The sequence below is a fragment of the Dermacentor albipictus genome, chromosome 8 (genome assembly GCF_038994185.2).
Source record: "Dermacentor albipictus isolate Rhodes 1998 colony chromosome 8, USDA_Dalb.pri_finalv2, whole genome shotgun sequence".
Classification (NCBI taxonomy): domain Eukaryota; kingdom Metazoa; phylum Arthropoda; class Arachnida; order Ixodida; family Ixodidae; genus Dermacentor; species Dermacentor albipictus.
This window is the reverse complement of record NC_091828.1, coordinates 52229825-52241251: the sequence shown is the minus strand read 5'-3', so window position 1 is coordinate 52241251 and position 11427 is coordinate 52229825. Positions and strand designations below refer to the sequence as shown.

General features: G+C 44.7%; 1 protein-coding gene across 5 annotated transcripts in view; it reads left to right on the top strand.

The window, feature by feature from the left end:
- The first annotated feature begins 5386 nt into the window (after positions 1-5386).
- LOC135896032 (zinc finger protein 84-like) overlaps positions 5387-11427 on the top strand; it is an 85803-nt gene continuing 79762 nt past the window's right edge. For 2 of the 5 annotated variants that reach the window (XM_065424347.1, XM_065424346.1), the window contains exons 1-2: positions 6098-6135; positions 10177-10308. Coding sequence is in view for 1 of the 5 variants with exons in the window: in XM_070523421.1 (XP_070379522.1) it covers positions 6087-6135 (49 nt within the window). In the remaining 4 variants the exon portion in view is untranslated. Of the gene's footprint in view, positions 5556-5667; positions 5810-6058; positions 6136-10176; positions 10309-11427 lie in introns of those variants that run through there. The other 3 variants (XM_070523421.1, XM_065424350.2, XM_065424351.2) reach the window with 3 other exon arrangements.

The following is an 11427-nucleotide window of genomic DNA, read 5'->3' as shown; positions in this document are numbered from 1 at the left end:
CATCGCTGATGCTGCGCTACATGAACTTGCAAGACTGCAGGCTTGCAAAAAAAAACTGATAAGGAATGAAAAAAAACAGGTAACCTATCACGTTCATGAAAATAAGTTTGTGAAAACCCAAAACAAAAAAGGTAAATCTTATGGTATTTAAAACCAAGAGTACCTATATTAAGTTATGAATGAAGCATTTTTGTATCTGTCCTGCCTCCATCGTCTTCTCGGCCCAGGTTTGTAATGGTCTCGATAAATGCATTTTTAATAGTAATTGGTAATTAGCAACTGATTCACTTTAAGCTTGCAAAAGGAGTGGTAAATTTATTTATTTTTCTTTATTTATACATACTGCAGCCCGTTAGGGCTATGGCAGGAGTGGGTGTGCATGCGAGGAAAACTGATCATGATATGCAAAAACAAGAACATAGAAATATAAAATGTGAAGGAACTATACATCAGTAATAGCATTTAAAAATTGAGATAGGGGTAACAAACGAACTTCGGCAGGTAATGAATTCCACTATTCAACCATGCGGGGGAAGAAACTATTTGAAAGTGTTAGTGGGTGGATGGAGTGGTCTGATATTAGAGGCATGATAAGCTCTAGTTGAAGTTGGGCAAGCAGGCGTTAAAAGGGTGACAGATAGGTGAGAAAGACAGTTCCTATAAGAATAGCAAATCTTCAGAGATTCTATGTGCCGCCATCTAGAAAGAAACTGGAGGTTTAATTCAGTAAGAGCAGCTGACGGTGAAAAGTCTCATTCGAAGCGACGGTAAACAAAACGAATAGCCTTCCTCTGGACCGACTCAATACAATTAATTTCACATTGTTTATATGGGTTCCATACGGGGAAGCATATTCTAAAATTGGGTGAGTCAGTGTTTTGTATGCGACTAATTTAGTGTCCCTCGGAGCAGGAGACAACGTCCGGCGGATGTAAAGATTATTTAACGCTTTACTACAAATGTAATCTATATGTTTAGACCAAGAGAAGGTGGGTGTAAAAATGACGCCTAAATATTTTTAAAAAACTCATGTTAGTGGCACACTGTTGCATATATAATCATAACATAGGGGCATGTGTCTGTTAGTAAAAGACATTATAACAGTTTTATCAAAATTTGTGCTCATTTTCCAAGTAGCACACCAGTCACAAAAAGAAACAAAGACATCTTTAAGGTGCTGATGATCAGCGAGTGAGTCAGCTGGGCTGTACATAACACAATCATCTGCATAGAGGCGTATTTTTGAAGTAACATGGTCTGGAAGGTCGTTAATAAGCAATAAGAATAGCAGAGGGCCAAGGACGGATCCCTGTGGGACTCCTGAGGTGACGTCTGCAGACGAATCCGCAGAATCATAGCATACGAATTGGGAACGCAAAGAAAGAAAACTGGAATTCCAAGACACTAACTGAGGGTTAGCGGACGATGGACTATGTACATGTAAACCAGGGCGAAGGCCACGCAGAACTGCCCTTTCTACTTTTATCTCTTGCAGTGAAGCTACAAAGCAGACGATGTGCAGCATTGTAGAAGGCACGGTTATTTTTCTCTCGCAGTCCAACGTGTCCTGGAGCTTTCCAATCATAAGAGCTCTACCAAGCCAGTCATCAAAATACAAAAGTCTTTATTTATACGGAGAATTACGCGTTTTCGCAGCACACTTTTTTGATCGGGACTACTTTACTCGTGGAGGAAATTGGCTGTCGCGCTTCGGTCATCTGCGTGAGGCCTCCCCTTCTACCTAAAGTTGTACCCTACTATAGCAGCATCACACTGGAATAGACGTCCCCACGTCAAGTTTCATCCTATACGCGAGCGCTCATTTTTCACCTGGCAGAAGAATTTCACCTCCCACGGGTGTACGCTTACGTCACTTCCCTTCGAGGTCGTGCTCGCCAGCGCCTCTCCTCTGTGCTCGCACTTAGCTTGCGCTGCGTGCGTAAGGTCTCTTGTTTGCGCCCTTTGGGAAGACTGGAAATTAATATTGCTTTATCATCTGCCACAAGAGCAAAGTAAACATGGAAGGGTTAATGCCACCAGTAAAATTTTACCTGTTCCATGAAAATGGTATGAAAAAGGCAGGCGACACACATGGATTACTGGGGCGTGCCGAACAAAGTAAGTAAACAGCTGGCAAATGAAACGATCTCGTTCATTGATCGCTCTTGAGTGTATGATGATTTTTACTGATCATTCACATGAATTTCGTGAATACAGGGTATATAATCATTTTCTTCAAATAAAAACTTTCATTTGTTAGATCAACGCTTGTCCCGTCTGCTTTCTCGTGTTTCGTTTGTGTGTGCACTGCCCAAGAATGGAAACAACTTCCATTGCATGCGCTAGCAGTGGTCGAGGTTAACGTGTGCAGAGAAATTGAATATGTGCACGATGCCTTGGCCATGACAGGAGTTTATTCCTGCATCACCACTGCACAACTCAACCGAGCTAGTTAGTGGAAGATACACGCCCGCATCTTGGTCGCTTTGGCATTGCTGAAGCAGAAATCATTCAACTCCTGTCTCTTGACCACTGTTAAAATATTGCCAAGCTATTTACGCTGCTGCCTCTATTCTACGTTATAGGGCATGCACTAATTAAAGTTGTATACACTTGTCATATTTGTGCCATGTGGCGATATAATTTGCATACTTCAGCACAGTTCCGATGGAAGTCTGTTGGTCGCCAATAGAGACAACACGGACTTATAGCAAACATGTTGTGGCAAACTGCAAGAAGGACTTCAGCCAACACGCACAATGTATGGTGACGATTTTTCTGGTGGCTCATACGATTTCATTTCCGTATAACTGCTCCACGTCACCTACATGGCTAAGAAGTCTCTGCCCTTCTGCCACATTGCAGCCACGAAAATATTCTTCGGCTGCACAGAGCTTAAAGGCAGATTGACGTGCGTGCATCGTGCACTTGTCCTTCGAGTGAGACGTCCATACACAGACACACATGCATGCTGTGTGAAACCTGCGCAAGCACGTGTGGTGTGAAGCAGAGATTGGAGAGATGTACACCCGCTGGTTCAAATTTGGCCCTGCATGCGGAGCGGCAGCACTGCTCTGTGTTTGTCTGAATGCACCATCATTCGCATGACCGTACACGTGAAGAACCAGGCCTTGGTTGTCAGTATGGGGTGAACATATTCGTTCCATATCCAGTCACGGTGAGTCTGACTTCCTAGTTTTGTCGCATGTCCATCGGCATATTCTGTGGGTAGCAATTCGGCTTGCAGGAATTAGTGTATGAAAGGTGCAATAAGTACCTTTGTGATTATTTGCACGACCAGTGTTGTCATTACTTTCTCCCGAGGCCATGTGTGAGAGCCCACATCTGGCTGCTCAACATGGACCTCTTGGGACATCGGGTGATGGCTTTGATGGTTTTGCTTCGTTCGAGACAACCTTTGTTTGAACCGAAGCATAGTGCTGACATGGAGTTTGATCGCTAGTGTTGGCACCATGCTTTCTTGAGCGAGGCGACAGTTACAGTAGTGTGTTTGAACTTTTCAACATGTTATGACTTTATGCAAGTGTTTCTTTTTTTTTGCTTACACGGCCAACATGGAGACTGCCATTAACAATACCTGTTGGGACCATTTCTGCTAGATATTGGACATATCAAGCCTTGAAAATCATTTTGTGACCCTTTCTAAGTAGTTTCCACCTTCACCTTGCACCTGGCAGGGCAGAGAGTGCAACACCTAAAACTTCCAAGCATGTGCTTGATGTGCCTATATAGAACTGCATTATCTAGAACTAGCGAGTTCTTCACTGATGCCTCAAAATCACAAGCAAGAGTATTGTTCGCAGTGGGACCTTCCTTTAATGTATGTGAGGGCGTTAATGTGTGAACAAGCATCATTACAACCAAAGTACTATTTTCATTTTAAAATATAGGCACAAGCATTCATAAAGTTGTATTACTGCACACTGACTGCCTTAGCACAGTCAAAGTAACGGAAACATATAATTACATAATAAACGAACAATTGAAGCAAAAGAAATATCCTGAAGGCAGCTTTTGTAGGCTAAAATAGCTTCTCTTTTCAGGGAGCACACTACTCGCACAGATACTAATGCAATCTATACTTTCTAATAAATCGCACCCCATAGCAGCTGACATCCTTGCCCAACTACTTCCTTTCTCATCACAGACCTCACGTGTGAACCTAGAGTATCTTTACAATAAAAGGGAGCTCAAAAGTACACATCAGCATTCCCATAGTTTCCATGTCTCAATTTTTCTTCTCTTTGATGCTGTCTGTAATATTCATTAGCTTTCCTAGATGATTAAGTGTGGCAGGATGTCATAGCTTTTATATAAGGCTTTCCTTTGGGTAAAGTGGAGAAGTGTCCAAAAAATAGGAAAATAATTAATGTTGTAAACGGGATGATGATGGTGACCCATTCTTCATTGCTCTGAACATCATAGTCGCACAGTGTTCTCTAGAGAGACTGACTTCTCGTTCATAGCTACATGGTTACTTCTGCAAAGCTTTATTGTTTTATTGGTACTGTACGGTGCCATACAGCAGGAGCTAAAAAAATTCCATGTTTATGGAAGGATCTCTGAAGAAACGAGAAGAGAGAGCGGCGACCAATTTAGAGATTTGTTACTGTAGCTGGATTACATGCTTGCACAATTTAAGTATTTGGATTGAGATAAGACAACTCAGTACCATTATTGCCCTCACTTTTTGGATGGTGACATCAAGTGTAGCCTAGTGCTAAGCACTCAGTCAATGAAACTGTGCTTGATTGGTGATGCATTGCCAAATTGGAAAACTTGCGAGCTGGTGAGTCACCTCCACCAGTACTTGGGTCAATTCTGCATACGTAGTGCTGCGTGCATAATTCACTTTTTCAACTCGCGACGCATTCACGGACAACTCTTAAGAGTTAAAATGAGTGGTAATCGTTCTGTCGTCGAACATTACGGTGGTTTCAAGTTTCTAAAAAGCGCAGAAGCGAATTTACAACGTGTACAATGAAACTGTTGTGTACCTTGCGAACTCTATACACAATGTGATTTATAATAATCTGCTTGAAAAAGGCAATGTGAGCGGCTATTTAACGCTATTAGAGAGCAGCGCGCGGACTACACGCTCCGACATTTTTTAGGTTCGGGCAGTCAACTTTTGGAGCCAAGTGACCGATCACAGCCTTGTGATATCACTGTCATTGTGTTAGCAAAAATAATCAACTAGACAAGCAGTTCGTCACAACGCAACAGCTGCCGTACTAGTTACAACGCCGCACAGCCGCCCACCGCGTACCAGACGAACAGGTTATAAAAGCGCCACCTACGGCCATCGGTTGAACGAAAGTGTGCGCAAGCTGCTCCCATAGAAGTGGCATATCTGTGCAGGTCTGGAGTTCCAGTAGGTCGTGGGTACAACCACTCCCATTGCAGCTCCCGTAGACACTAGCGCCAGAGTTCCCTCTAGTAATTTTTGTAAGAAACTCTATGGGTTTACGCACGTGGTGAGCGGGCAGGTAAACAAACTTCCCTGCTGCTGTCGCTTACGACCACCTTCAAAGGTAAACATGGATGAGTGCACGAATCAGCTCATTATACCTACGTCCGTTGGTTTCTTTGTTTATATTGTAGCGGCACGCTTGTACAAACAAAGAAGAAAAGGAGCGGGTGAACAGGACTTTGTTCTTGCTGTAGCGGCCTCGCTCCATCCAGTCCTTTAGTGCCGAGCCTTCTAAATAGACGTCTCCCGCCTTGTAACAATATGTCATGCGCGTAACTTTGCATCCGTGGTCGATATTGTAGGAACACAAATACGGTATGTGACACTGGTAGTCTGTCTGCCTTAATTTTGTCTGTTGTTTTTAGGACATCTATAACGCGCTACCCGGACGAACGCTACGCATTCGAGAGTTTACAGCTAAAAGAACATTTTTCCTTGTCGCGCGAGGAGCACATTTTTTCACTTTGCAACAGTTACACGGTGAAGTGCTCAAGGCACATATCCCAGGATGGTTGTACCGTCATTTGTCTAATTTGTTTTACTGTGCTACTGCTGTCGTTACAGCTTCTGCTGAAGTTAGTTGGGCCCGTCAATGTCTAGCCTAAGTGCTGATTGCTGCTTGTTGCTCAGTCTAGAATCTGGTATGTATATTCTCTTGCTCAAGGCATGCTGATGCTTCTCTTACTTGAGCTGCTCCGGTAAAGGAAGATTGAATTAAATGTCGTTTGAGTGATAGGTGACACCCTATCACTGTTGTGCTATACAGGTGGCAAGGCATATTCAGATCTAGGCCAGTAAGGCCGGCCAGTTACCAGTTAGAAATTCCCAAAATGCATTAAATGCGCATATAAAATTGTCTAGGCCAGAACTCTTATGGTACTGTGGTGCCCATCGTGCCTGATGTCATCACAAAAGAAACAATAGAAGAATCCAGAAAGTTTGTGCCCAGCTGCCCCGAGACAATAAATCATACAGAGATAATTGTGTTGCAAACTGCGACTGAACGTCCGCAGCTGTGAGTAATTTCCTTGTGGGAATATTGTTACTTTTCAAGGCCTTTTGTGGCAGGTGCACTATCACTTGGCAGTTGCATCCTCAATGTCTGACTCATTGTCATAAGCCTGTGCCTATCTGTACAATGCAGTTGCTGCGCCACAAGCGATGCCTGTGAGTAATGGCGAAAGTGTTAGTATAGATCAGGTCTTCTACATGGGAAATGTCAGTCAGCCGAAACAATTGCTTAAATTGTTTCAGCATCAGAAATAGCTCTGCAAGGCTGCAGTTATGCTTAGATGTCTCGGTGTTTGTCTGAGTTGTGATCGGCAACCGTCCTTATGGTGGTATATTATTGGAACTTTGCCACTTGCTCTGGGCTTATGTGTAGCAGTGTGGTGTACTCTGCATTTCATTCTGACATGGACGGGTGGCTGCGACGAAATCTTTTGAAGTGAATTTCTTTGGCTCTTTCGACCATTTTCGTTGTTAGTTCGAGGTGTGTAATGGTTGGTGGTTGGACTGTGCAAGGAAAACATTCGTTCGCTCTTTCTTGTTCTTTTATTTGCTTGTTCTTTTGTTTGTTCACATTCCTTTAGGCTATTCGCTTACATTGATAGTATCATCTATGGTCCCTGCACATTTTCTTCACACAAGTTCATGCTCTAATTTGACAGAAATCTTACCAACAAGGGCTTAGGGCTTGCACTCTTGCTTGCTAACATTGCACACCTTTGATAAAGTTTTGTCACAGCTCCGTTACTACAGGAACCCATTTCTTGAGTTCTACGCCATTGTTCATGACTTACAAGAGGGTTGAGTATTCTCATTCCTTCTCATGGCACATTGTATCATGGCAGATGTGTTAAACATAAATATAATTATGGGGTTGTATGTGTCAACGCTACAATCAGATTATGAAGCACGCCATAGTGGCAGACTACGGATTTCGACACCTTTGTGTTTTTTAAGGGGTTGCTGAAACGGTTCGGGACCCACTCTGGTTGCTTAGTGGCTATGGTGTTGGGCTGCTGCACATGAGGTCCTGGGATTGAATCCTGGCCACATTTTAATGGGATCGAAATTCGAAAACACCCATGTTTTAGGTGCATGCTAAAGAACCCCAGGTGTTCCATATTTTCGAAGTTGCCCACTGCAGTGTGCCTTGTAATCATATCTAGGTGTTGGCTCGTAAAAACACAGTTTAATTTTTTTTTAATGGTTCAAAAAAGTTTTGTAGACGCGTAGGGTACAGTAAACATTCGTACCACAATTTGTGGGAAGAATCTCATATTAAGAGAGCTACAGACAATTAATTACAAGTTACCCTCCTCCATAGCCATGCATTTTCTCCTAAACTCATTTGCCGAGTGATCGGGATTAAGCTCCACCTCCACTGGCTTTGCCTCATGATGGGACGTCGTGTTGTCTACTTCTTGTTGTCTTGGAGCCAGTGTGCGAAGCCTCTACAACAACCTCTCTACAAGCTGCGTGGCAGTCGGTTCCAAACGCGACCTATCGAAGCAGTTTACATTGTGAGCATTCTGTAGCAGCACCAAGTGTGTCCGATATTCCAGTAACCACAGGTGAGCTGGATGCTTTAACGGGTGGTTGGAGGCCTAAACTAAAGCCCCTCCCCATACTACTGTTGCTGTAATGGAGGAGTTTTAGCCTAGACGTATGTGAGTGGCCTGATAGGTCTACGTGGTCCAAGCAACAGGTGGTGCAGAGGTTAACCAGAGAAACGAAGAGCTAATATAGTTGTAACCAAGCCTAAACAATTTTAAACATTTAGAAAAACATGTTCATGGCTTAAGTTCCTATCAAAAATTTACACCAGCAGGAAAATACAATGCACTTGGTTACTGCTATATTAGTTCTGTGGTTGAGCACTCTGCCACCAAGTGGCTGCACCATGTAGGGCGTTCACATTTGCGCTTCCACTCATCCCATAAAACCCACGCCCAGTCCGCTTGTGCTTGGGTTTACTTGAAAGGTTGCACATGCGAGACACTGTTGTGGTATATGGCAGTCCTTCAGTGTGGCGTGACGGCCGCAAATGCGCAGATCCTGGTGCCGATTGGATACCGACGAGCGCTGCAGCCACTTTGCTCATGTTTGCCTTGCCAAGGAACATGATATTGCAGGTTGACATATTGCCAATCGCTAGGTTTGCAGCCCACAGTCCAAGGGCAATCTGTATTGCTTGCGGAAACACAGATCGAGACCAATAACGACTGTGCAGCTCACGTCATAATGGGGCATGTTGTAACACAAGCAGACAACATTTATTGTATGCCGGAAGTGCTTGAGTGTAGCGATAAATTGTCCTTGTGCATTCTCTTTCTGGTACTTTCTTTTTTGTAGAAACACATTAACTTACATTTCAACTATTACAAACCACATTTGTTCACCATAAAGTTGGGAAAAGTACCGATAATGCGCCCTGAGCAGCGAATTGGACAGCTCGCCCTACTGACGTCATGTGGTCACCTCAAGTCACTTGGCCAGGGGAGGTTGAAAACTCGGAGGAGTGGCATGCTGCGATTGGTAGTGATGTACAGTCACGCTCAGAATGAGCTACAACACAAAAGTGCATGGCGAAGCGTCACGTGTTGTAGATTATACTGAGCGTGATAGTACGCTTTTAAAACCTTATAATAAATTGCCCGCTTTTCGTCACTTCATTATCACAAGTGCCAACTCTAACAACTCAGTACATTTCTACAAAATTGTCAAAATTCTTTCAGGATCTCTTTAATGTGCACTTCTATCTAAATGCAGAAGCGTTTTTGCATTTCACTCTGGTCGAAATGCGGCTGCTGCAGTCGGGATTGAACCTGCGACCTTGACTATAGCCGCAAAGCTACCGCTGCGAGCACAGAAGGGTCGATTTCACATGCTGCTTCTTCTGTTTTGTCGCCTAGACCCTACGGTGACGTAATGAAGCTTGGCGTGTACGCACCCCACGCCAGTTGTCCACTTGGCAAATTTGCGTGTTGTCTATATTTCAGATATAGCAGAAATTTGATGTATTGCACCTTTAGTTTGCGAGCATGTGCTGTCTTTTTTTTTTTTCTTATGTCACCTTTTCCCTCTCCCACCTTCCTCTCCCCACTCTGTATGGAAACTGGGAGGGGCAAGGCTGTTTACTCATTTCACAACTGCGTAGGTTCTACCCATCCTCTGCATTCTGTATTATCTCCCCTCGAGACTAGCACGGTAATAGAAGAGTAAAAAGCGCTGCAGTTTCTGCAATGATTTTGGGGGGGGGGGGGCTCACGGATAACTACAGCTGTCAAGAGGCTTATCTGGTGATTACCCCGAGGGTCTTTGGAAAATGCAGCAGGATGGAAAAAAATAAAACGAGCCTCTTGCATCACCTTTCCTCTCTACCTCACTCCTGCCATGTACATGCACACTTTCATCCACTGCCTGAAGCGGCTTGTAAGGCAGTAGCAGCAGTAAAAAATTCGAACAAACATGCAAGGAAAGATTACGTTTAAGAATCCATATAAAATGACATGTTATCATAGCATGTTAGACACAACCGTCAGTTATGTCTTCTGGATGGTGTTTTCATACTGTGCTTGACATTTCCATTGCTAAGTTCCCTTTAAACGAACAGTGTTAAGGCAGGGTGGAAAGGTTACCTATGAGACTTCGAATGTGCCACCATTTCCGCGCAGTGCATCTCGCAAAGCCACGGAGGGCATCGCAGCTTGGCGCAAGAGGCGCCAGCTGCATTGCATCTGCACCACTCATAATGGTACTTCATATGGATCCGGAGAGTATGAAAGAAAAAGGGCTATAAGTGAAAGGTGAAGTGGCGCCTTAACACCCCCCTTTCTGCCATTTCTCTCTCTAGGTAAGCGCGGAAACAATGTGGAAAATTTGCTGTAGAAGCAGCGCAAAGCAGCAGACAGCCAATTTGTTAGCCAATGATAGTGCTGAGCACGGAGCAAGAAACATTTAAGAGTGGAAACTCCGCTGTTTGCGGCGACCAGAAAAGGTCACAAGCCCGCGGAACCATTTTCGTGCTGGCGGCCTGGATAGAAATTACCACCCTTTCGGTTGCCAGGGCAACCAGCCGAGCGTGTTGGTCCCGTTCAGCTGCGCGCGCCTGGCACGGAAGAAGTGGCCAAAGAGCGCGCCGGAGCCGCATGCGCGCGCGCTGCTTTTTTTTTTTTTTTCGCTGTGGCTTCTACGACGTGCCGCATGGTGCCGCCACTGCATACGGTCCCGTCGGCGCATGCAACAATTGTGACCTTATCTGGTCGCCCGCGCTCGCTCGCGCTGACAGGAGTTTCCCCTCCGAAATGTCTTACTCCGTGGTGCTGACAGAGCGCAACACCGTGTTGTTTCACACGAAGCTGCAAATTTGGAAGACTGGAAGAAGTATGAGCTCGCATTCAATGATATTGTTACAGGGGAAAATGCAGACGAGAAGCTATATGCACGTATATTTACAAAATGAATACGCTGCACTTCACCAAAAGCAACAGCCCGAGCTAGCCTTTAATCATCGTCTTCACACCGCTGGCCTCTTCTGCATCGTAACTACTGGTCCATAGCACTACCCTCGTCGGTAAAAGTGCCAACCCGGTGCAACTAAAGGCCTGGCTTGGAAGCACTGTAGTAGGCCTTGAGCCTACTGCCATGCACCACATCACTGGATGATCTAGTAGAGGGTGACATTGAGCTGACGGGAGCAATTTCGTAGATCACTGGTGTCACCTGGTGGAGCATGCGGCAGGACCTTGTCTATCAGGAAAGGAGCTTCTCTGAAAGTCGAGCATGACGAGAGGGTTACCGCAGGAACATGTGCACACCAAGGAAAAATTGTCTGTTACAGTGGCAGGCATTGTAGAGTTGCTGCTGAGTGGCTTGCGATGCCGTCAGTCGACCACGGGCAAGTTGGCAAGCTTGGTAGGCCAAGG